Source organism: Aquarana catesbeiana, linkage group LG08 (assembly GCF_042186555.1).
Source record: "Aquarana catesbeiana isolate 2022-GZ linkage group LG08, ASM4218655v1, whole genome shotgun sequence".
In the NCBI taxonomy this organism is placed as follows: domain Eukaryota; kingdom Metazoa; phylum Chordata; class Amphibia; order Anura; family Ranidae; genus Aquarana; species Aquarana catesbeiana.
In genome coordinates, this window is record NC_133331.1 from 268,955,811 (window position 1) to 268,977,428 (window position 21,618).

General features: G+C 41.4%; 1 protein-coding gene across 1 annotated transcript in view; it reads right to left on the minus strand.

The window, feature by feature from the left end:
• LOC141106434 (pulmonary surfactant-associated protein D-like) overlaps nt 1–15,537 on the minus strand; it is a 53,432-nt gene extending 37,895 nt beyond the window's left edge. Inside the window, exons 1-3 of the mRNA XM_073597214.1 lie at nt 15,395–15,537; nt 9,971–10,145; nt 9,615–9,677 (exon numbers count right to left, since the gene is read on the minus strand). Of these exons, the coding sequence (XP_073453315.1) occupies nt 9,615–9,677; nt 9,971–10,127 (220 nt within the window). The 5' untranslated portion in view covers nt 10,128–10,145; nt 15,395–15,537. The remainder of the gene's footprint in view (nt 1–9,614; nt 9,678–9,970; nt 10,146–15,394) is intronic.
• Nucleotides 15,538–21,618: the final 6,081 nt, after the last annotated feature.

Sequence of the window (21,618 nt, forward strand, 5' to 3'; positions counted from 1 at the left end):
TGAGCGTATGATGTCACGATCAAGTGTTTCCATCTGCTGGTACCTGTCAGCGGTTGTTTCGGCTGCTTTTCAACCCCAAGGCTCTGATTGAGGCTCTATACTGTCCATTTGGCTCTGCACATGCTGGTTTCCTCCTTCTAAGTGGAGTTTTCAGGAACGCATGAAGGTTTTGCCATTGCAGCATTGCTTCACCAAGCCAGCCCATCAACCGCTTTCAAAAGGTATTGTCACAGCGGGAAGCAAGCCTTCCAGTTGTTCCATCTATACAAGGAGATTTTAACTATTCACACTCCCCCCACCAGAAAACCTTTGGTCCTCCAAAGGAAATGACAGTCTTGTACCTGGTACAGGCTTTACAGTTACACACAGAGAAAGTAGGTTGAGTCAAACAAGAAATCAAACAGTTTTCATTTGTATAAGAAGAGCTCAAACTCAAACAGCTCATGTCTTGACATAAATTCGACAGAAGAACCTCCCACCAATTGTCAGTGGAAGGGAGGTTATTCAGTACAAAAGCCACCGATACTGGGGTGACCCGCATAGATGTGCCAGCGGGTGAGTTGAGGTTGTCCTCCACCAAATCTGTGGTGGAAGAACCAGGCGTCTAAAGAGTCTTGAGAGGTGAGGATAACCTCCTCAGAGTTTTCACCCAGAATGGCGTATGTTAGTCTTTTTGGTGGGTGAATAACCCTTTGTTCTCGCTGTTCTTTAGGCTCTGGGTTTGCAAGCACACTGGTCTCTTCCTCATCAACAACTTTATCTTCTTCCTGCAAATCAGATTCAGGTTCCTCATCAGTAAAGGATGGGAAGTCTCCGGGATATACTGTCAGCAGAGAAGATTCGGGGTCTTCCAACTCTTCAAGAGGTGGACTCCGAGGCACAAACTCAGGAGCTTCTGGCCTAAGCATCCCAGTGTCAGTCGCCTTGGGATACGAAGAAGGGGGGTGACAGGCCTTGATTTGGGATGGCCATAACCAATCCATTTCCATCTCTTCATCCTCACTGTCCTCATCCTCTTCATCTAGAGGCCCAAGCTGAGACCTAGTCACTGGTCGTGATCTCTGAGAGGCCATGGATGTGGACTGTGAATCTGGCTGTGGTGGTACACGAACTGCTTCCAACAGAGGCAACAGATGGTTGCAGTGCCAAGTCTTCAGCGGGCCTGTGCTCCCTTCTGGCCGGATTTTATACACTGGGAGTCCTGGCAGCTGTTTGCAAATGACATAAGGCTGCGACTTCCAGCGGTCAACCAACTTTTGCATTCCAGGGACACCCACGTATCTCAGCTGTACTCTGTCACCTGGTTGCAAGTCCTGACCGGGACACGACAGACTCATTACTCGAGTCTCATCCATATACAGACCCTACTCGGTAACCGGCACCATACTGTTACTCCCAAGTACATTTTGATATGATGTACAGCGGGAGGAAAGTCAAACTAAAAAGCAGGAAAAGCCCAAGAATCGCTGACTAGATCCACGTCTAAAATGATGGTGCCGCCATCCTCTTACTCCACACAGACTCACTCACAGAAAAAGCTGCGGTCTCCAGCTTCCACACAGCAAAGTGAGTCAGAATATGATTTTGGGATTATTCCCAACTCTCTGACTTACTTTGAAAGGGTCCTCCATAAAGCCCTTCAGAACACCTCTGATGCCATTACAGATAAATTGACAAGAGCGATCTGTGAGGTAGGTATCTTGGAACACAGGGTTGATGAATTCGATGTCACTACCTCAAATCATGCTGAAGAACTAGAATACCTCAGAGGAGAATATTCTTCCCTCCAAACCCCCCTTGAGGATTTTGAAAATAGAAACAGGAGATCTAACCTCCATATTTCGGGAATTCCAGAAGTAATTGATTTTGATTGAGGATCTTCAATCAACTGCCACAGCACTTTCCCAAGAGCTCACCCCTTCTATCCCCATCGAATGATTAGAAATGGACAGAATACACAGATCTCTAACACCCCGTAAAGAAGATGGTCCCCCCAGAGACATCATTATTAAATTTCACTACTTCGGCACAAAATAAGTTATTAGAAGCTGCCTGCAACAAAGATTCCTTAATATTCCAGGGTCATCGATACCAAATTTATTAAGACCTCTCTCAACAAACACTCATTAAACGAAAAGCGATGAAACCTCACTTACAAGTGCTCCAATATCATTGTATCTCATATTGCTGGAATTTTCCCTTTGCCATTCGCTTTACCTACAAAGGAACCACCTATACCTGCAAAACCGCTGATGATTTGCTCGCCACAATCCTAGATCTTTGCCTGTCAACACCAGAAACGACTACAGAAGGCTCCAAACATCGGGCGAAATCTGGTTCTCCCCGCAACATCAAAAGGACACTCCTGAACAACTGGCATCCTCCAGCATCCATAAGAGGAGTTGCTTTGCTTCACCTACTCCAGAAGTTGAACCAATGATCTGAAATATATCTGAAATATATATATATATATATATATATATATATATATATATATATATATATATATATATATATATATATATATATATATATATATCCTTAATGGGTGATATCTTTTCTTATAAGTATATGCCTAATTAATATCATACTAAACCATACCCCATGAGCGAACTGACCAGAGATAAAGCCTTTGCTCTGATTTCTGATCTGTTTGTCTATACATAATTTAAAATAAAACCTAGGCATACCCAAATAATTTGTCTATCCTTTTGATCTTCCGAGATTGAATACCTCTGTCTTTCATTAAAGTGGAGTTCCACCCCAAAAAAAAAAAAAAAAATAATTAATGTGCTTAAAAAAAAATGAAAACAAAACATTTGGAGAAAAATTTTTTTTTTACTCATCTCTAAATGCCTTTTGCTAGGGGGTCCCTCATAGTCTGCCTCCTTCAGCGCCTGGGCTCCTGACGTCACTTCCCTCGGCGCAGGAAGGGAGATCAGCCCTGCCCCTCCTTCTTGTCAATCATCTGGGACACATTACAGGTCCCAGATGATTGCACAGCCAATCACGGCGTGCGGCGCCGCTTGTGCATGCGCAGTGGGTGCCGACTGTGAAACCACAGCTGAGCACCCACAGTTACAATGCCGGCGCCGCCGAGTAGAGGGGGAGATGAGTGGGGCTTCGATCCCCCGCATCGCTGGACCCTGGGTCAGATAAGTGTCCGATTATTAAAAGTCAGCAGCTGCAGCATTTGTAGCTGCTGACTTTTAATTATTTTTTTCTAAGCGGAACACCGCTTTAAGCCCATAAAATTAAATAACTTTTATCCCTGTCCGGATAGCATATAATAGTTTAGTTTTTAAAATTACCTACTAACCCATACAAGGCCAGAATTTCATCCTCATATAGGGAATGTGGTGGTCCACCCCCTTATATTCTCTATAGTGTAAACCCGGCTCTTAGACATGGATCATCCCTTTCTAGAACATTCATTTTGATTCACTTGTAGATTAACCATAATACAATTCTAATGTAAATTATCTAGATTACTATATTGACTGGATTCATAATTGTGACCTCAAGCCTTTATTATATTTGAGACTTGATTGTTATAAAGTGTGCTTCTTAAATCACCTGTTTGATGGCAGTCCCGGAGATAGCCACTGCACCTCCATTACTTCCTTGAGTGCCCTACGGTTTGATTTGGACACTCTTTGGACAAATCGTACCCACTAGTTGGTGTTTTTTCACCACCCCTTGGATACTACAAGTAGCTCCATTTAGGAGCCACCTTCTCCTCTTTTGAAATAAAAGCTTCTTATTTCATTGAATAAATACAAATTGACAGTATACTGACTAATCCCCTTCTCAATCCTTACTTTTTCCAAACCTTTCACCCCCCATTGTCCCCCTATTTTTCCAGAGAGATAGTCACACAAACTATTTACAAAACACTTGACTCTTTTCAAATTAAATGATGGCCCCTCTAAATATGATAACGCTTAATGTACAGGGTCTTAACTCACCCCCAAAATGCACTAAAGTTTTTCGATCCTTTTCAAAAATAAATGCACTTGTAGTCTACCTTCAAGGAGACACACTTTTCATCTCAATCATATCCAAAATTCTTTAGTCGTAAATACCCTCAGGTTTACACCTCTTCAACTGACACCAAACAAAGAGGTGTATTCATTGCTTATCATACAACACCATTTATGCTCCAAACAGAACTCAAAGACCCTGAAGGTATATATATTTATATTATTATCTGGTCTCCTACAAGATACTGAAGTCACAATAGTCTCTTTTTATGCTCCCAACAAAAATCCATTTTCATTTCTCTTCCATTTGTTTTCTGTGGTGGAAAATCATAAATGAGGCACTCTCATACTAGGTGGAGATTCAAATCAAACAATATACCCATTTCTAGACAAAGCCCCAACTCTGACTAATGCTCACCATCGCTCATATCAACTTCTTAATCAATATTCCCTTCTTGACACATGGAGAGAACAAAACCCAGCTAGATGACAATATACCCATTATTCCCATCCCCATAAACAATTCTCCCGCATAGACCAACTCTTTGTTAATATTAACATGGCAGCATATATTCTGGATTCACTCATTTTACCATGTACGTGGTCTGATCATAATATGGTCACGACATCTCTTTCCTCACTAATCCCACGACCGAACCACAGAACCTGGTACATAAATGATCTTTTATTGGCAAATTCCTCATATAGACAGATAATTGAGAAAGCTATAAAAGATTATCTTTAACAATACTAATGATACAAACTCCCTGACTCGCTGGGAAGCTCTTAAACCATGTATCAGAGGGGTTTGTACAAGTCAAGAATCTCACTTTCATAAACAGAAGCGACAGGTTAGAAAATGCATTCTATGAAACTTCGGAGAATTTCCAAACTGCTCCCTCTCTGTCAACAAAACTACAATATGACAAAGCACGTTTGGAACTTGATCTATTCTTGATAGAATCGGCGGAAAAGATTCTCTGAAAATCTAAACACACTTTCTATATGAAAGCTAATACATCTGACACCTTCTTAGCCCTTGCATTGCGAAGAAAACATAACCCGAAACCCATTAGATTAAAACTGACCAAAGATATTTATATCAGCAACCCACTAAAAATCCTACATGAATTTCACAGAAAACTATGAACTTTATAGAGATTTCCATGAATTTGACCAATCTCGATGAAACACCCTCCTGTCCTCAATTCACCTCTCCTCCCTCTCCATTTCCCAACAAGAAACCCTAGACAAGCCAATCACCAAAATAGAAATACAGACAGCAATAAAATCACTAAAACCACGTAAACGCCTAGGCATAGATAGCTTTTCAGCCACCTATTATGAACAATTTACTACAATATTGTCTCCACTCATGGTTGAAGCCTTCAATTCCCTTCTCACAAGTTACTCCTTCCGTTCAGAATCCCTCATTGCCTCCATTTCTATGATTCCAAAACCGAACACAGACAATATATCTTGGTCTAATTACAGGCCAATATCAATACTCAATATAGATATTAAACTATTGGCTAAAATCCTCTCTAACAGACTCAACCCTATTATAGGTACCCTAATTCGTCGAGACCAAACTGGGTTTATCCCTTCTAGACAAGTAGGAGATAATATACGTCGAGTTACACTTTTAGCTCATACAACACGAGCCCACTGCATCCCTACCTGCTTCCTGTCAATGGACATAAGAAAGGCATTTGATTCATTATCTTGGCCCCATTTAAACTCAATCCTTCTTCGATGGGGATGGGATTCAGTGTACACTTCCTGAGATGGATTGCCACCCAAGATCCTTTATCTTTTTAGAGTACTTCCTATAACGGTCCCTTCACACTTTCTACGCATTCTCCAACATAAAACTATTCAATACATTTGGAACAAATTTAGAGCTTGATTACCAAAACATACCCAAAAATCAGAGGAGGTCTTGGCTTACCTGATTTTACAAAATATTATTATGCAGCCCAATTGGCTCAATTGACCAAATACCATACCACCAAAGAAATGATCTCCCTCTCCACCGCATATCACTTGTGGCTTACCCCCACTCAGCGAAGAACTATCACCAATCCCTAAACCAAGCATAGCCTTTCCATCTGGAATAGATTGAAAACTCGCTTTGGATTCCAATCTCGACAAAACCCTCTTCATTCCTTCCTCCATAACCCCTCCTTCTACCCGGCTTGGTCATCCCCAAAATCCTTTTCAGCATGGTCTGAAGCAGGTTTGACACCAATCCACCAGTTCTTTCAATCCTCTAGTATAATACCCTTCCCAACCTTATGTGAACAACATGATCTTCCACATATGGAAACCTTCCAATACCTTCAAATCAAAATTTCTTTGCTCCATTACAAACCTTTTGATGCCACACTCCCTAAATTCTCTGTTTTTGAACAAAGCTGCAAATCAGACCCACACAGACGTGGACTTATTTCAGATTTGTATGCCCAATTACTTTCACATACAACTTCTTCTTCTTTAATCCCTTACTCTTTGTAACCACAGCGGCTAAACATACCATAGCAAAAGCATGAAAAACAACTCCCTTTGCATACAATCTGTTAAACAAAGAGTGACTCAAGCTATGATCCATGCAAAAATTGAAGTAATCTTTCTTGACAAAATACCCCAATTTGAATCTTTATGGAAACCATGGATCGAACATCACCCTCCTCCGGGTTTAGATAGTTAGTTTGTTATTATAAACCTAAAAGGTATATAACTCCTACTTTATCTTTCTGATTCACACTCTTCAATTTAACAATACTCTCTGGAAACCCCTCCATCCCTTTTCTCACCCCTATGCCCAACTTCCCCCTAGGTCCTATAACAAATGTTGACACTTGGGATGGTTGGTATTCTTAATTCTTTTTACCAGGAACCGCCAAGCCATGGAGTCGGACCTTGACCCTGGTCAGAATAATCTATCCCCTACTATCCCACAATATCTTGACCTATCATCCCTTTCTCATCATTGTCCCCAACTCATATTCATATCTATATTTGTTTATTGATTTTGTATTACAGCTTTGTGTAGTGATTTATTCTTTATTTAATGCTTATTATTACCAATATTGTAAAACAAATATTGAAAAGAAGCATCACTTGATATGTAGTCTATCAGTATACAATCTTGAATGATTTCACCTGACCTATCTGTTTTCATTTGAGAAGCTTTGTTGTATGTTTTGACTTTATATTGTATTAAAAATATGCTCTTATTATTTATAAATTTATTGTACCTTGTAAAACACAATACAATATTTGAAAGAGAGAAATATCTCAGCAAAGTGACAACTCTGTAAAAAATCTTTTCATCTTTAATTTTTTCAAAAACATGTGGCAAAAAATAAGATCTTCCAAAGACTCAACATGCTTCTCAGCAGCAAATTTCTTGGGGTGTCTACTTTCCAAAAGGGGGTCATTTGGGGGATGTTTATACTCTTTCGGTATTTTAGGGCCTCCAAAAATGTGATAAATAGGAAATCCAATGCGTATTTAACACCCCTTGAAAGGCTGAGGGTGGTCATTGGATTTTGGGCCCCTGTACGTGGCTAGGCTGCCAACAATTCTTCAACACATGGTATCCCCATACTCAGGAGAAGTAGCAGAATGTGTTTTGGGGTGTAATTCCACATATACCCATGGCAAGTATGAGAAATATCTCAAGTAAAAAAAAAAACATTTTTTTTTCTCATTTTCAAAAAACTTGTGGCAAAAAATAACATTTTCCATGGACTCAACATGCTCTCAAAAAATAACTTGGGTTATCTACGTTCTAAAAAGGGGTCATTTGGGGGGTGTTTGTACTGTGGCGACATTTTAGTTTTTTTTCTATTACAAGGGATGTTTACATTCCTTGTAATAGGAATAAAAGTGATCCAAATTAATTATTTTTTTTTTTTAAAAAGACAGTGTAAAAAAAAATAAAAGTAAAATAAATAAGAATTTTTTTTCTTACTTAAACGCCCTGTCCCTCCATGCTCACGCGCAGAAGCGAACGCATATGTAGGTCGCGCCCGCATATTTAAATGGTGTTCAAACCACACATTTGAGGTATTACCGCGATCGTTAGAGTGAGAGCAATAGTTCTAGCAAAAGACTTCCTCTGTAACTCAAAACTGGTAACCTGTAGAAATTTTTAAACGTCACCTATGGAGATTTTTAAGGGTCAAAGTTTGTCGCCATTCCACGAATAATTTTGAAGCATGACATGTTGTATATCAATTTACTCAGCGTAACATTATCTTTCACAATATAAAATTAAAAAAAGACTCGCCATCAAAATACTCCCGAACGTGGGCTTGTTGGACCCACTTCCGCACCACAGAGAGATATACCTCCATCATGAGGCCAAACCGTCCCGAATCTTCCCACATTGACTGACTGAAATAAGCCAAATAACTCCTTTGAGATACGCACTTTCTCATCAAAACTTGCTGATTCGCTCATTCCCGCCCTAATGCGGATCCCGGGGGGAATCCCCCTTCAGACAGGGATCTTCCCACGAAATCTTGCATGATCTTGAAGCTCGGTGGAGACTGGGGAGGGGATGCCCCAGCTCCCTCTTTCCCTTCCCCATGTCTGTCTTTCACTTTATCCCTCAATCCCACTCACTTCTATGTCTATTCCCCTTTCTACATCCCTACCCCAACCGAACAGACGACGTTAACCATCTACCTATCCCCATGACTACCCTAACTTATGTGTATAATTTGCCATTTAATCCTCACATCTTAAAAACTGACGAGACTAACTCCCCATACAGACATACCCCACCTTACAAGCCCGATACTCCCACACGTGCTCAGGAATAAACAAACGGACTTATATCTAACTACACACTGCCACTTCTCCAATTAGACCCTAATTTTGAAACCATAATCAAAGTGACACTCCTGTATAAGATGGTTCCTGATCTCAGATGATGAGGTAAACCTCGAGTTCGAGGCTGTTTTACGCCTTTATACTTCTGTTTGATTTACTGTTAAACATATATCTGACTCGCTATACTTCAGTGAGATAAGTCATGTCAATAAGGTTTATGTTGTCTATTCACATATTGTTTGTAAAACTGTGTAACAACACTTTGTTCACAATAAAACTTTTATGGAATAAAAAAAAAAATATATATATTTAAAAAAATGGGGCTAACTTTACTGTTTTCTTATTTTTTTAAATTTCAAAAAGTGTATTTTTCCCCAAAAAATTGCATTTGTAAGACTGCTGCGCAAATACGGTGTGACATAAAGTATTGCAATGACTGCCATTTTATTCTCTAGGGTGTCGGAAAAAAAATGTATGTATGTATGTATGTATGTATGTATTTGTGTATAATATAATGTTTGGGGGTTCTAAGTAAATTTCTAGCAAAAAAAAATGATTTTAACTTGTAAACAACAAGTTTGAAAAATAGGCCTGGTCCTTAAGTGGTTAAAGGGGACATAGGCTTGTAGTGTCTAACAGAGGTTCTAACCTTTCCCCTGTACTTCAAAGCTAAAAAAAAATAATAATTTGTTCAGCGCTTAATAAAAATCATATCTTCCAGTTATAGATCTGAATTTAAATAGAAAATTTAAAGCAAAAACTCTTGAGCACAATGCTCCATCCTACCTGAATCCTTGCAGTCTCCTGGTGGCCCGGGGTGTCCTGGAAATCCAGGGAGTCCAATTATTCCTGTTTAATCATAGTATACAATTTAGCACAGTGAAAGTGAGGTGACCCCGGGCATCTTTTTTTTTTAAGCCCAACTTCCGACTTACTAACCCCCCAGTATCCTCCACCCCATTTTGGAGCTCCCCATTCATTTATAAAACCTGTCCAGGTTCAATACATCACAGTTCCTCTTTGCTATTTTATGTAAAGAGCATATACATAAACATATAAGAACGATTTTAAAAAATAAAACATATTGGTGTAAAAATTTAAAATTACCCCAAACTATTCCAAAGTCACTTTAAGATTTATACCTCGCTCTCCTTTCTCTCCTTTCTCTCCATCTTTTCCAGGAGCTCCACACGTAATGATGGAACAGCCGCTCTTTTCCACATCTTGGCATATCTGTGTGCTTGACATCACTAAAGCCACATGGAGAAGAAGAACACCGAAAACCCGCAGAGCTTTCATATTTTAAACACAGCTGATCTACAGAGGAAGAAAAAAAAAAATATGAGTCTTTTGCCAAAGTTATGCTGATGCCCCCACCCCATTATTAACCACTTCAGCTCCAGGAAGATTAACCTCCTTTCATGAACAGGCCATTTTTTGCAATACGGCACTGCGTTACCTCTAGGATTGCCACCTTTTCTTCAAGCCAAACCCAAACACTATAATGGCATGCAGCATTTTTTTTTTTTTAGAGCAGCTGTCAGCACCCCCCATTAGAGACCCTCCCTAGCTCCCTTATAGAGTTCCCTTATATCAGTGCCCCCTCCCCCATAGAGACCTCTTTTAGAGAGAGAGACCCCCCCATTCTAGCTTTCCATTCTGTTGTATTGTCTATGCCTTACTGGCAGGAGGGACAGTCACTGGAGACCTGTGTGAGGGGGAACCGGCTGGAGTTAGGAAGGGAACCGGCCAAGTGTGTTTGGTTTGGAGCTGCCTGGGAGGTGGAGCGGCTCTAAGAAAATCCCACATGTGCATGCACACATGTTATTGGTTGCTAGGACACCGGCAGTCCTAGCAACCAATGACTGCAAAGCATTCACTGGCTGGTGAAAAGGGGGGGGGGGTGGCAGGCACCTTGCAGGGGTAAAGGCAGAGGGAGAGAGTGCACAGCAGAGGAAGCCGCAGCCAGCAGGAATAATTACTGAATTCAAGGATACTCCCCACTTAGTTCCCGCACTGGCTCTATCCCCAGAACAGATCTCTTACGGCAGTGCCGGGACAAGGTCATCCAGCGCCCTGGGCAAAGATGGCAAACTGCCCCCCCCCCCCCCCCCCAGTGTACTCATAGTTCACATCTTGGTCTCAGTGTAGCACCTGCTGGGAATGAAAGCTGTTTCTCTATGAGAATATGATATATGTCACATGACAAGGAGAAGGCAGTCTGCCCTCACTCCCCAGTGGCACTGTGCTGACACTGAGGTGTGTTTTCAGCAGGCGTCCTCTTTCTTCTGACCACAGTAGGTACATGTTGGCAATATGTTGCCTCCTCACCACCGGTTTTAAACCCCCCCAAGCTGCACTACAACTGTGTGCATTGCATGTCGTTGCGGGGAGGTTGCAATGTGGCCCCATTCACACGGTAGTGTGTGCTGAAAGTGATGAGGGTGGGGGGTATAATTCCTGCCGCAACTGCAAATCAAAATATTGCAGAACTGGCATCTGTATACCTCCAGCTGCTGCCTCTTCGACTTAAATGGGGGGAGTGATAGAGAGTGGTAAATTAAGGCTCAGCAGCATGTTTTATTGCCCCCAAACTGCGAGCCCAAGGCTAGGTTCACAATGTTGCGGGTGGTTGCATGTGTGGGACAGCGTGTACACACACACACAAACACACACACACACACACAACCACCTGTATGTGAAATCCCTTTTTTTTTTTTTTACAGACACACAAGGCTGTCATTCATTGTTATTGGCACCTTTGCGTATCTGAAGATGCAGCACATTTTCAGATGTGGGAAATTGCATGGTGTAAAAATTGCGATTTCCCTTCGGCTGCATTTTCATGGAGGTGCAGGGACCTTTTTCCTGAACTTCCTGCAGGTACAGAAGCCCAGACCAATTTTTAGCTTTCAGCGCTGTCGCACTTTGAATGACAATTGCACGGTCGTGCTACACTGTACCCAAATGACATTTTTATCATTTTTTTCACACAAATGGAGCTTTCTTTTGGTGGTATTTAATCACCATTTGGGTTTTTATTTTTTGCTAAACAAACAAAAAAAAAATTTTTGAAAAAAAGAAAAAAAACAAGTTTCATAGTTTATTATAAAATTTTGCAAACGGGTAATTTTTCTCCTTCATTGATATTTGCTGATGAGGCTGCACTAATGGGCACTGATGGGCTGCACTGATGGGCACAGATAAGACGGCACTGAGGGGTAGCACTGGTGGGTGGCACTGGTAATGACGCACTGATTGGTGATTTATTGGTGGCACTGTGGGCACTGATAGGTGGCACTGAGGGCACTGGTGGGTGGTACTGTGGGCACTTGTAGGTGGCGCTGGTGGGCACTGGTAGGTGACACCTCCACGATTGGGACCGATGTCCCTCTCGCAGCCGCCGGTGATTGGCTTTTTTTTCCTCCTCACTCCATCAGCGTGGATGAGGAAAAATAGCCGATTACCGGCTCTGCTTAAATCACATGATCAGCTGTCATTGGCTGACAGCTGATCACGTGGTAAGGGGGTCAGGATCGACCCCTTACTCCGATCTGTGATCAGGCGAGTCTCATAGACTCACTGATCACAGAGCGCACCCTGCAGGGGGCGCGCAGGCCACTCGAGCACAGGAGGACTTCCAGGGACGCCCTCCCGGCAAATTAAGTCCGAGCTGTAGCCGTCTTTTGGCTATAGTGCGGACGTCAAGTGGTTAAATGAATAGGCTGCTGTGCCCACACAAATGTGAGTCACAGAAAACGCATTGGTGTGAACCTGACATAATAGTCAGCTAAAAGGAAATACATATAGCACAGTGCCTCAAAACATTCACCCAATAGCACAAAGTCACTGTAACCACTTGCCTACCAGGCACTAACACCCCCTTCATGCCCAAGCCATTTTTCAGCTTTCAGCGCTGTCGCACTTTGAATGACAATTGCGCGGTCATACAACACTGTACCCAAACAGATTTGTTATCATTTTCTCCACACAAATAGAGCTTTCTTTTGGTGGTATTTAATCACTGCTGGGTTTTTTATTTTTTACAAAAAAAAGATCAAAATTTTTTTAAAATAAATGTTTTTTACTTTTTTTCTGTCAGTAAATTTTGTAACTAAATAATTTTTCACCTTCACTGATGTGCGCTGATGAGGCGGCAATGATGGGCACTGATAGGCTGAACTGGTGGGCATTGATAAGGTGGCACTTATGGGCACCGATGAGGTGGCACTGAGGAGGAGGCATTAATATGCTGCACTTATGGGCCCTAATAGGTGGCACTGATGGGCACTAATAGGCAGCATTGGCGGGCACGGATTGGCGGTACATATGGGCATTGATGGGTGGCACTGATGAGCATTGATGGACAGCAGTGATGGGCATTGATAGACAGCAGTGGTAGATGGCACTGATTGCCAGCACTGACTGGCATAGCTGGGCCGTGGTGGGCACTGATTGCTGCCACTGGTGGGCACTATATGCTGGCATTGGTGAGCACTGTATTTTGACACTATATTTCTTTAATGTAATGCCGCTGATCGGCTCTCCTCTCCTCACATTTTATTTTCTAGGGTCTCTGCTAAAAAGTTAGCCCAATTTTTTGGTATAATGTAAAAGATGATGTTATGCCGAGTAAATAGATACCTAACATGTCATGCTTTAACCACTTGCCGACCGGCCGCCGCAGTTAAACTATGCTATGCAGGAAGATGGATCTGTGTGTTGTCCCAGGCAGCCCTTTCCCCCACACAGTTAGAAACACACTGAAGGAACACAGTTAACCCCTTGATCGCCCCTGATGTTAACCCCTTCCCTGCCAGTGTCATTAGTACAATGTCAGTGCATATTTTTAGCACCGATCACTGTAATAATGTCACTGGTTCCCAAAAAAGTGTCAAAAATGTCAGTTAGGTGATCGATCCGCCGCAGTGTCACAGTCTTGCTAAAAATCGTTGATCACCGCCATTACTGGTAAAAAAATAAAATAAATAAAAATGCCATAAACCTATCCCCTATTTTGTCGGCGCTATAGCGTTTGCGCAAACCAATCAATATACGCTGTTTGGGATTTTTTTTACAAAAAATATGTAGCAGAATAACAATTGGCCTAAATTGATGAAGAAATTAGATTTTTTTTTTTAAATGTATTGGGTGTGTTTTATAGCAGAAAATAAAAAAATATGTTTTTTTTTCAAAATTGTCAATCTTTTTTTTGTTTATAGCGCAAAAAATAAAAACCGCAACGGTGATCAAGTACCACCAAAAGAAAGCTTTATTTGTGGGGAAAAAATAGAATTTCAATTTTATTTGGGTACAGAGTCGCACGACCACGCAATTGTCAGCAAAAAATACCACAGTGCCGTATTGCAAAAAATGGCCTGGTCATTAAGGAGGCAAATCCTTTCTGGGGCTGAAGTAGTTAAAATTGTGCACGCTCGTGGAATGGCGACAAACTACGGTACTTAAAAATCTCCATAGTAGACGCTTTAAAAATGTTTACAGGTTACCTGTTTAGAGTTACAGAGGAGGTCTAGTTCTAGAATTATTACTCTTGCTCTAACAGCGATCGTGGCGATAGCTCACATGAACACCGTTTACATATGTGTACACGACTTACGTATGCGTTTGGTTCTGCGCATGAGCCCAGAGGGATGGGCGCTTACATTTTTTTTTATTATTATTTATTTTACACTGCCCCTTTATTTTTTTTAATTTTGTTATCACTTTTATTCCTATTACAAGAAATGTAAAATATTCCTTGTAATAGAAATAAGCATGACAGGTCCTCTTTATTCAGAGATCTGGGGTCAAAAAGACCTCAGTAAAATTGCTATAGGGCGGTCGGCAAGTGGATAATCACTTGCCGCAAAATCACGTACATGTACGTGATTTTGCTCAATTGATTGTACCGGGGTGATATGCAGCTGCAGGCATCACCCCACTACTGTGTTTTTTCTTGTAATAACAACTGATGTAGCTAAGCAGCCACTCGACTGTTATTACAAGCAACGGGAGGGGATGTCGTGTCCCCCCCCCCTTCCGCCACTCCACCCTGGTCTACCGTCCCACCAGGAGACTCAACCCGCCAGCCGGCACGTCTGCCGGCTGGCTGGAGACCCGAACAAAGCTTGGTTCGGCTTTGACTGGATCTCCATTGTAGAAACCCAGAAGCATCGTCACTACGTCACTTCTGGGTTTACTCAGCAACCAACGGCTACAGTTTTTAAAAAATTTCAGTATTCAAAAATGTTGATCTTGGCGTTTTGAATACTTTCAAGTGCAAAGGAGGGGTTTGTGACAGCAATAAAAGTGATCAGATTATATATATAAGGGACAGTGTAAAAAAAAAATAAATACGAATTTAATTTTTTTTTTTTTTTTAAAGCGCCCCATCTCTTTGTGCTCATGTACTAATGCAAACGCATGCATAAGTCTGTAACTCTAAACAGGTAACCAATTAAAAAAAAAAGTTAAAATGTAGCGTAGTTTGGCAACTGGATCTACCAAGACATAGAAATACATTTATTGAGAAATATAAGTAAGGTGCTTATTAAAATGGCACTCACCAAGGTAGACACAAGGGACCTGGAGCAGATGAAGCAGAAGACCCAAGCTGGTCATTTATATACACAGTATACTGATAGGTTATCAGACTATGTACATATTTCTTTTTTTTTTTTTTTTTCTTTTTTTACCACTTCAGCAAACCTTACATATTTCTACCTGCAAAATCAGCAAATGCAAACATTGACCCCCGCATCTTTTTCAAAGAAATTAAAGATTGCGGTAAGAAAAAGCTGAATGCTTGCAGAGACATTATTTGGTTTACCATGAAATCTACAGTAGATCTACAATGATTAAACTTCTGTGTACCTGACCCTTTTTTATAAGGTGAGGAGAATAAATGAGAAATGGACTTCTAGAAACTTGGCACAATACTAATGTACTTAACAGTATTGCACAAATAAAACACATTTTAGTTAAAATGGACCTTGTACTTCAGGGGAGGTCTGCTTATGCAATGAGCCACCCTCCATCCTTAACCCCTTCACGCCTAAGGATAAAACAAATATAAATGCCTAAGTACAATGCACAATTTTTCAATTTTGACATGTGTTAGTAAAACCGTACTTCTCACTTAACTACTTTGAGCATCCAGGTGGTTTATACCTTGTTTTTTCAGGTCAAATTGGGCTTTCATTTGTTAGTAAATGGTTATGGAAATCTACTGTTTTTTTTTTTTATTTATCTATTATCAAAAGGAAAACTGGCCCCAAAAAAATAAATAAATAAATAAATAAATAAATAAATAAATAAATAAAATGATATAATATATAATAATACAAATGATTAAAAAGAAAAAAAAGGAGGGTTGTTAAATGTACCTTGGATTTCTTGTTCCAACCATAACCTATCACCAAAGAACAACCCAAAATAAATTCTCCTGCTCCTGACGATCGCAATGTTACCACATATGTGTATGTCAGTTGTTGCTTGTACCTGTAGTACAGCCCAGAAGCAATAGTACGCATTTTGCTTTTTTTTTTTTTTTGTCCTTCCTAAAACTTACTGATACTGATGCTAATTAAAAAAAAATAAAAAATCCTGCCCAAAATATACTGACCCTGACCTTAACCTTTGACCCTGACCCTGGCATTGACCTAGATCAAACCTTGATCTAGTTTTTTTTTTTTTTCTTTATCTTTTTACAAAAATGATTTTCTTTCCTCTCTGCAAGGCTAGAAAAACATACATTGTATCTTTCCTCTCTATTCACAGAAAGAGAAAAAAAACACAGGGGCGGGTTTCGCACTCACTGACCACTGTGGTAGCCAGGGGCTACCACAGTGCTCAGTTGACTCGGAGTTGGGGGATCCCAGTTACGAACGTTAGTATGGTGTGAGACCCCGGTCTCTGTGCTGTGTGGGCGCTGTGTGGCATGCTCCCAGCAAAAAGATAAGCATTTATGCGGCCTCACAGAAAGAAGGTCACTTCCGTGAGGCTGCCTATATGTGTTACATCGGCAGAAAGGTGTTACATTGTGTAAAATTTAAAAAAAAAAAAGAAACTGTATATTATCTAACTCCCCAATGGGTTTTATTTTTGCACTTTCTTCCTGCGTTTTAGGAAAGGGGAGAGGGGCACCTTGAATAAATGGACCTTGTCACTGACCTTGCAAGGTCCCCCTTAACAAAGTCTTATAATTAACAAAGTCAAAAAAGTGTTAAAATCCTGTGCTTATCCTACCCTCCTGGTGAAGGGAAATGTGACTATTGAAATAGAGAAATCAAAACACATAGATAAATAAATAAAAATATATATATAGATAAACGAAAGCTGCAAACTAAAAAGATACGAACCCCTACTATAAACATAGATTTTTAAAGGTAACTTTTATTGTTTTTATAAACAGTACCAATAATTGTTATGCAGGTTTACAGAGCACAGCAAATATTGCATTATTCAAGGTTCAATACAGTGGACAGGTATACAGATTGACATTATGCAGTAGTACATACAACACATCTCACAATACATTACATTGTCGGTATCAGATGTTAGATGCTGGGAGTTACAATATCACAACCAGTGTTGTGTTCTCTCATTAAGCAGGGGGTATGGTACTCTCTGAACTCACCCATGAGTTCCAGATTTTAGTGAATTTTTTGGGGCATCCCCTTGCCTCATATGTCAGCTTATATAATGGTATAGCTTGGTTGACAATAGTGAGCCAGAGTTTCACGGTCGGGACCACATTAGATTTCCAATGCATGGTTATTGTTTTTTTAGCATAAAACATCACTATACGTATGAATGATTGAACGTTTTTGGATAACTCTTCATCATCAATATATCCCAACAGACATCTAAGAGGATTACAGATATTTGGTATACTGGCTATATTGCTGATAAAGGCCGTAACCTCTGACCAAAATTGCCGTATCGGCGCGCACTCCCATATTAAATGGAAGAACGTGCCCTCAGCCGTCCCACATCGAGGACATAAGGAATCGGGTGCTCTCTTTAGTTTAAATAATAATCGTGGTGTGAAGTATGCTCTGTATAATAACTTGGTCTGGATCACCTTATCTCTAGAAGAGATGACAGAGGGGACCTGTACGGGTAAAATTTCCCCCCAAATCTCCTCCGTCAGCTCGGGTATGTCCAATTTCCATTTATGTTGAATAGCAGTGAGCCTAGTAGTAGTAGAGTGTAGCAAAGTCTTATAATAGGACGATATAAGTTTGTCATGAGAAGGGTCGGTCAGTAGAAGCTCAAGTTGGGAGGGTTGCATCTCTGTGTTACGAAGCCCAAATTGTGCCGCTGCAGTATGTCTGATCTGTAAATACTGGAAATATGCCGTGTGTGGGAGCCCAAAATCCCTCTGAAATTCCATAAAAGATCGGAATGTATTGTCTAAAAACAGGTGTGCTATAGTTTTAACCCCTTTCTTTGCCCAATATCCCCCGTCAGTTCTCTGGGTAAATTCTGGTAAGCTTGGATTTCCCCATAGTGGAGCATTAGGAGACAAGACAGCTCTAGAGCTAGGGGGTAGTAGTTTAGATATTTTAAAGATCTGTAGTGTCATGGCTAGAACCTTTACTCCCCCTCTCCCCCTTAGTGACATGCGATGTATTAGATTTTGGAGGGATTCGTATGAGGTGAGGATGGCTGCCTCAAGAGCAGTAGCTGCATTGTTGGCCTCTGGGAAGAACCACCAATGGGCATGTGCCAGTTGTGATGCAATATAATAAGTTTGGAGACATGGTAGCGCCAGTCCCCCCTCTAAGGTGGGCAATTGTAGGGTATGTTTGGCAATCCTCACCACACCGCCCTTCCATATAAATTGGGTGATTATAGAGTCTATTTCCTTAAATTTGGCTTTTGTTATATAGATTGGTGAGTTGCCCACAACGTAAAGGAATCTCGGGAGGTAAATCATTTTAAAGATATTTATTCTTCCTAGGAGCGTCAGTGGGAGGTTATTCCAGGTTTTTAATGTGTTCTTTAATCTACTAATGAGGGGGTCTAAATTAATCTTGGCATAGGAAGAAATAGGTTGTTCAATCAAGACCCCCAAGTATCTAAAGCTATGGACTATTTGTATTGGGCAATCTTGAGGTAGTCTTATTTGAGTCTCTCGGTCAATCTGGAACAATAAAGATTTATCCCAGTTGACCTGAAAGCCTGAGAAATGGCCAAACCACCGGATGATTTCCAGCAGGGTTGGGAGTGACGACTGGGGGTCCTCCAAATATATGTCGTCCGCGTACAAGGATACTTTTTCTTCTAGGCCCCCAGTCGTCAGTCCCTTAACTTCCCCACTGGATCTCACCAATGCTGCCAGGGGTTCTATTGCTATTGCGAACAGGAGTGGTGACAATGGACACCCTTGTCTTGTACCTCTCTTTATCTGAAAAGCTTTTGATACGGATGCATTTACTCTCAGTCTAGCAATAGGCTCGGAGTAAAGGAGGCGTACCCACTGTATAAAAGTAGAGCCAAACCCAAATTTGGCTAGAACTTCAAAAAGATATGGCCATTCGACTGAATCAAAGGCCTTGTGAGCATCTAAAGCCAGGACAGCTCGGGTACCAGTTTTATCGTGGATTGCCTGCATATTAGTATACAGTCTACGTAAATTGATAGAGGTTGACCTTCCAGGTATGAATCCTGTTTGATCCGCCCCCACAATGGTCGTAATCACCGCATTCAATCGTTTAGCAAGTACTTTAGCTAAAATCTTTACGTCAGTGTTAATAAGTGAGATTGGTCGGTATGACTCGCATAAGAGGTGGTCTTTATGAGGCTTGGGGATTAACACTATCAGTGCTTCTGACATGGAGGGTGGCAACCGACCTGTTTTAATGGCAAAGTTATACATCCTTAACAAATGAGGTATTAGTAGGTCCCTAAAGTGCATGTACCACTCAATAGGAAATCCATCAAGGCCTGGAGTTTTGTGTCTAGCAAAGGATTGTATTGCGTCTTCTATTTCATCTACCGTCACTGGGGCGTCAAGTGTGACTGTCTGAAGCTCTGTTAATTTGGGGAGTGAAATTTCCGAGAGGTAATCGTCTAGTTCCACTATTGTATAGTGAGCTCTGGTTGTGTATAGGGTGGAATAGAACTCGACAAACGCTTCCATAATATCTTCGCTCTGTTCCACCACTATGCCCGCTGAATTTTTAATTCTGGGAATATTGCATGGTTGGTATTCTGGTCTGGCTAGGTATGCTAATAACCGACTATTTTTATCTCCGAATTCAAATATACGTTGGCTCTGATATAGGAGTTTTTTTTGTGTACGCTCCACTAGTACCAAGTCCAGCTCTCTTGCCCTGTGTCGCCAAGTGGCATGTGTTGCAGAGGTAGGGTTATCAGAGTACGCAATCTCCGCATCCCTGAGCCCACCCTCTGCGTCCATTAGTCTGGACTGTGATGCCTTGCGGGCCTGCCCAATCGCAGCTGCAAAGGAACCACGAGTGGTGGCCTTAAAGGCATCCCAGACCACCAGGGTGTCCGCACTATGTTTGTTATTTATCCAGTAAATTTTCATATCAGCTGAACTCTGGTCCACCACGGCCTGATTCTCCAACCAGAGCGGGCTCAGCCTCCACACTCTGTACGAGGAGGGCGCGTCAAAGGCCAGGTCCACCATCAGAGGTGAATGGTCCGACAGTGCCCTAGGTAGGTACTTAATTCCTGTTATTAAATGAAGTATATTAGAAGAAACCAAACAGAGATCAATTCGTGATAGGGTATTATGGGAGTCAGATTGACACGAATACTCCCTCACGCCAGCATGTCTCCACCTCCAGGCCTCCACCAGGTCAAATTGAGCCAGATAAGATCCTAAGGGAGTTGGGGGCATTGTAGAACATCGGAATCTGTCCATAGAGTTATCTAGCACCGTATTATAATCCCCCGCTATGATTAATGGGCCTTCAGCAATTTCGAGTATTGTTCCCATCACCTTCTCAAAAAATTTCCTTGTAAAGGGTGGTGGGATATAGACGTTTATCACCGTATACGGTTTACCTAAAAGTTCCATTACCAAGATGACAAAACAGCCATTTGGGTAAATTTTAATGTGTTTAATGGAGATTGGTGCTGATTTGGCAATGAGAATAGACGTCCCCCTGGCAAAGGAAGAATAGGTGGAATGTAGAGCATAAGCTATTTTAGCTCTTTTAAGGGCCATAACTCTGGAGCCCTGGAGATGGGTCTCCTGGAGAAGGATCACATGCGGCTTGTGGCGTGCTAAGTAATCAAACATCACTGAGCGCTTTATCTTAGAATTAAGCCCCCGAACATTCCATGATATCAGACGTAAAGTATTCATTTCTGAGTGTAATACATAGGGTTGCACGACCACCCTCCGAGGCACCTCAGAGCCAACCATCGCGTGGGACTCCAGGCTCCTCGAGAGGCGGGGGCGCAACTCCGAATGCTTGTCTGGAAAATTCGTATGTTATCTAGCACGTATACCTGAGCACCTTGATAATTTGTCTGATCCATGAACCTGCAAACATGTGTCATAGAGTAGTAATAAGCATGTAACCATGGCATAAACGATGCCAACACCCAAAAGGTTTTCCAACTCTCCCATCCCACCCTAACCCTCCCGGCTCCCATACCCCAACTCATGAGAGCTTTGTACCCTAAATTGAAACTGCGTAGCAGGGGGTGTTTAGAACAGTCTCGTGGTCAACCTCCTGAGATAGCACTAATCAGGGGGAGATTGTGAACACAAGCTACCACCCGTGTATCTTTCCCAGGCAGAATA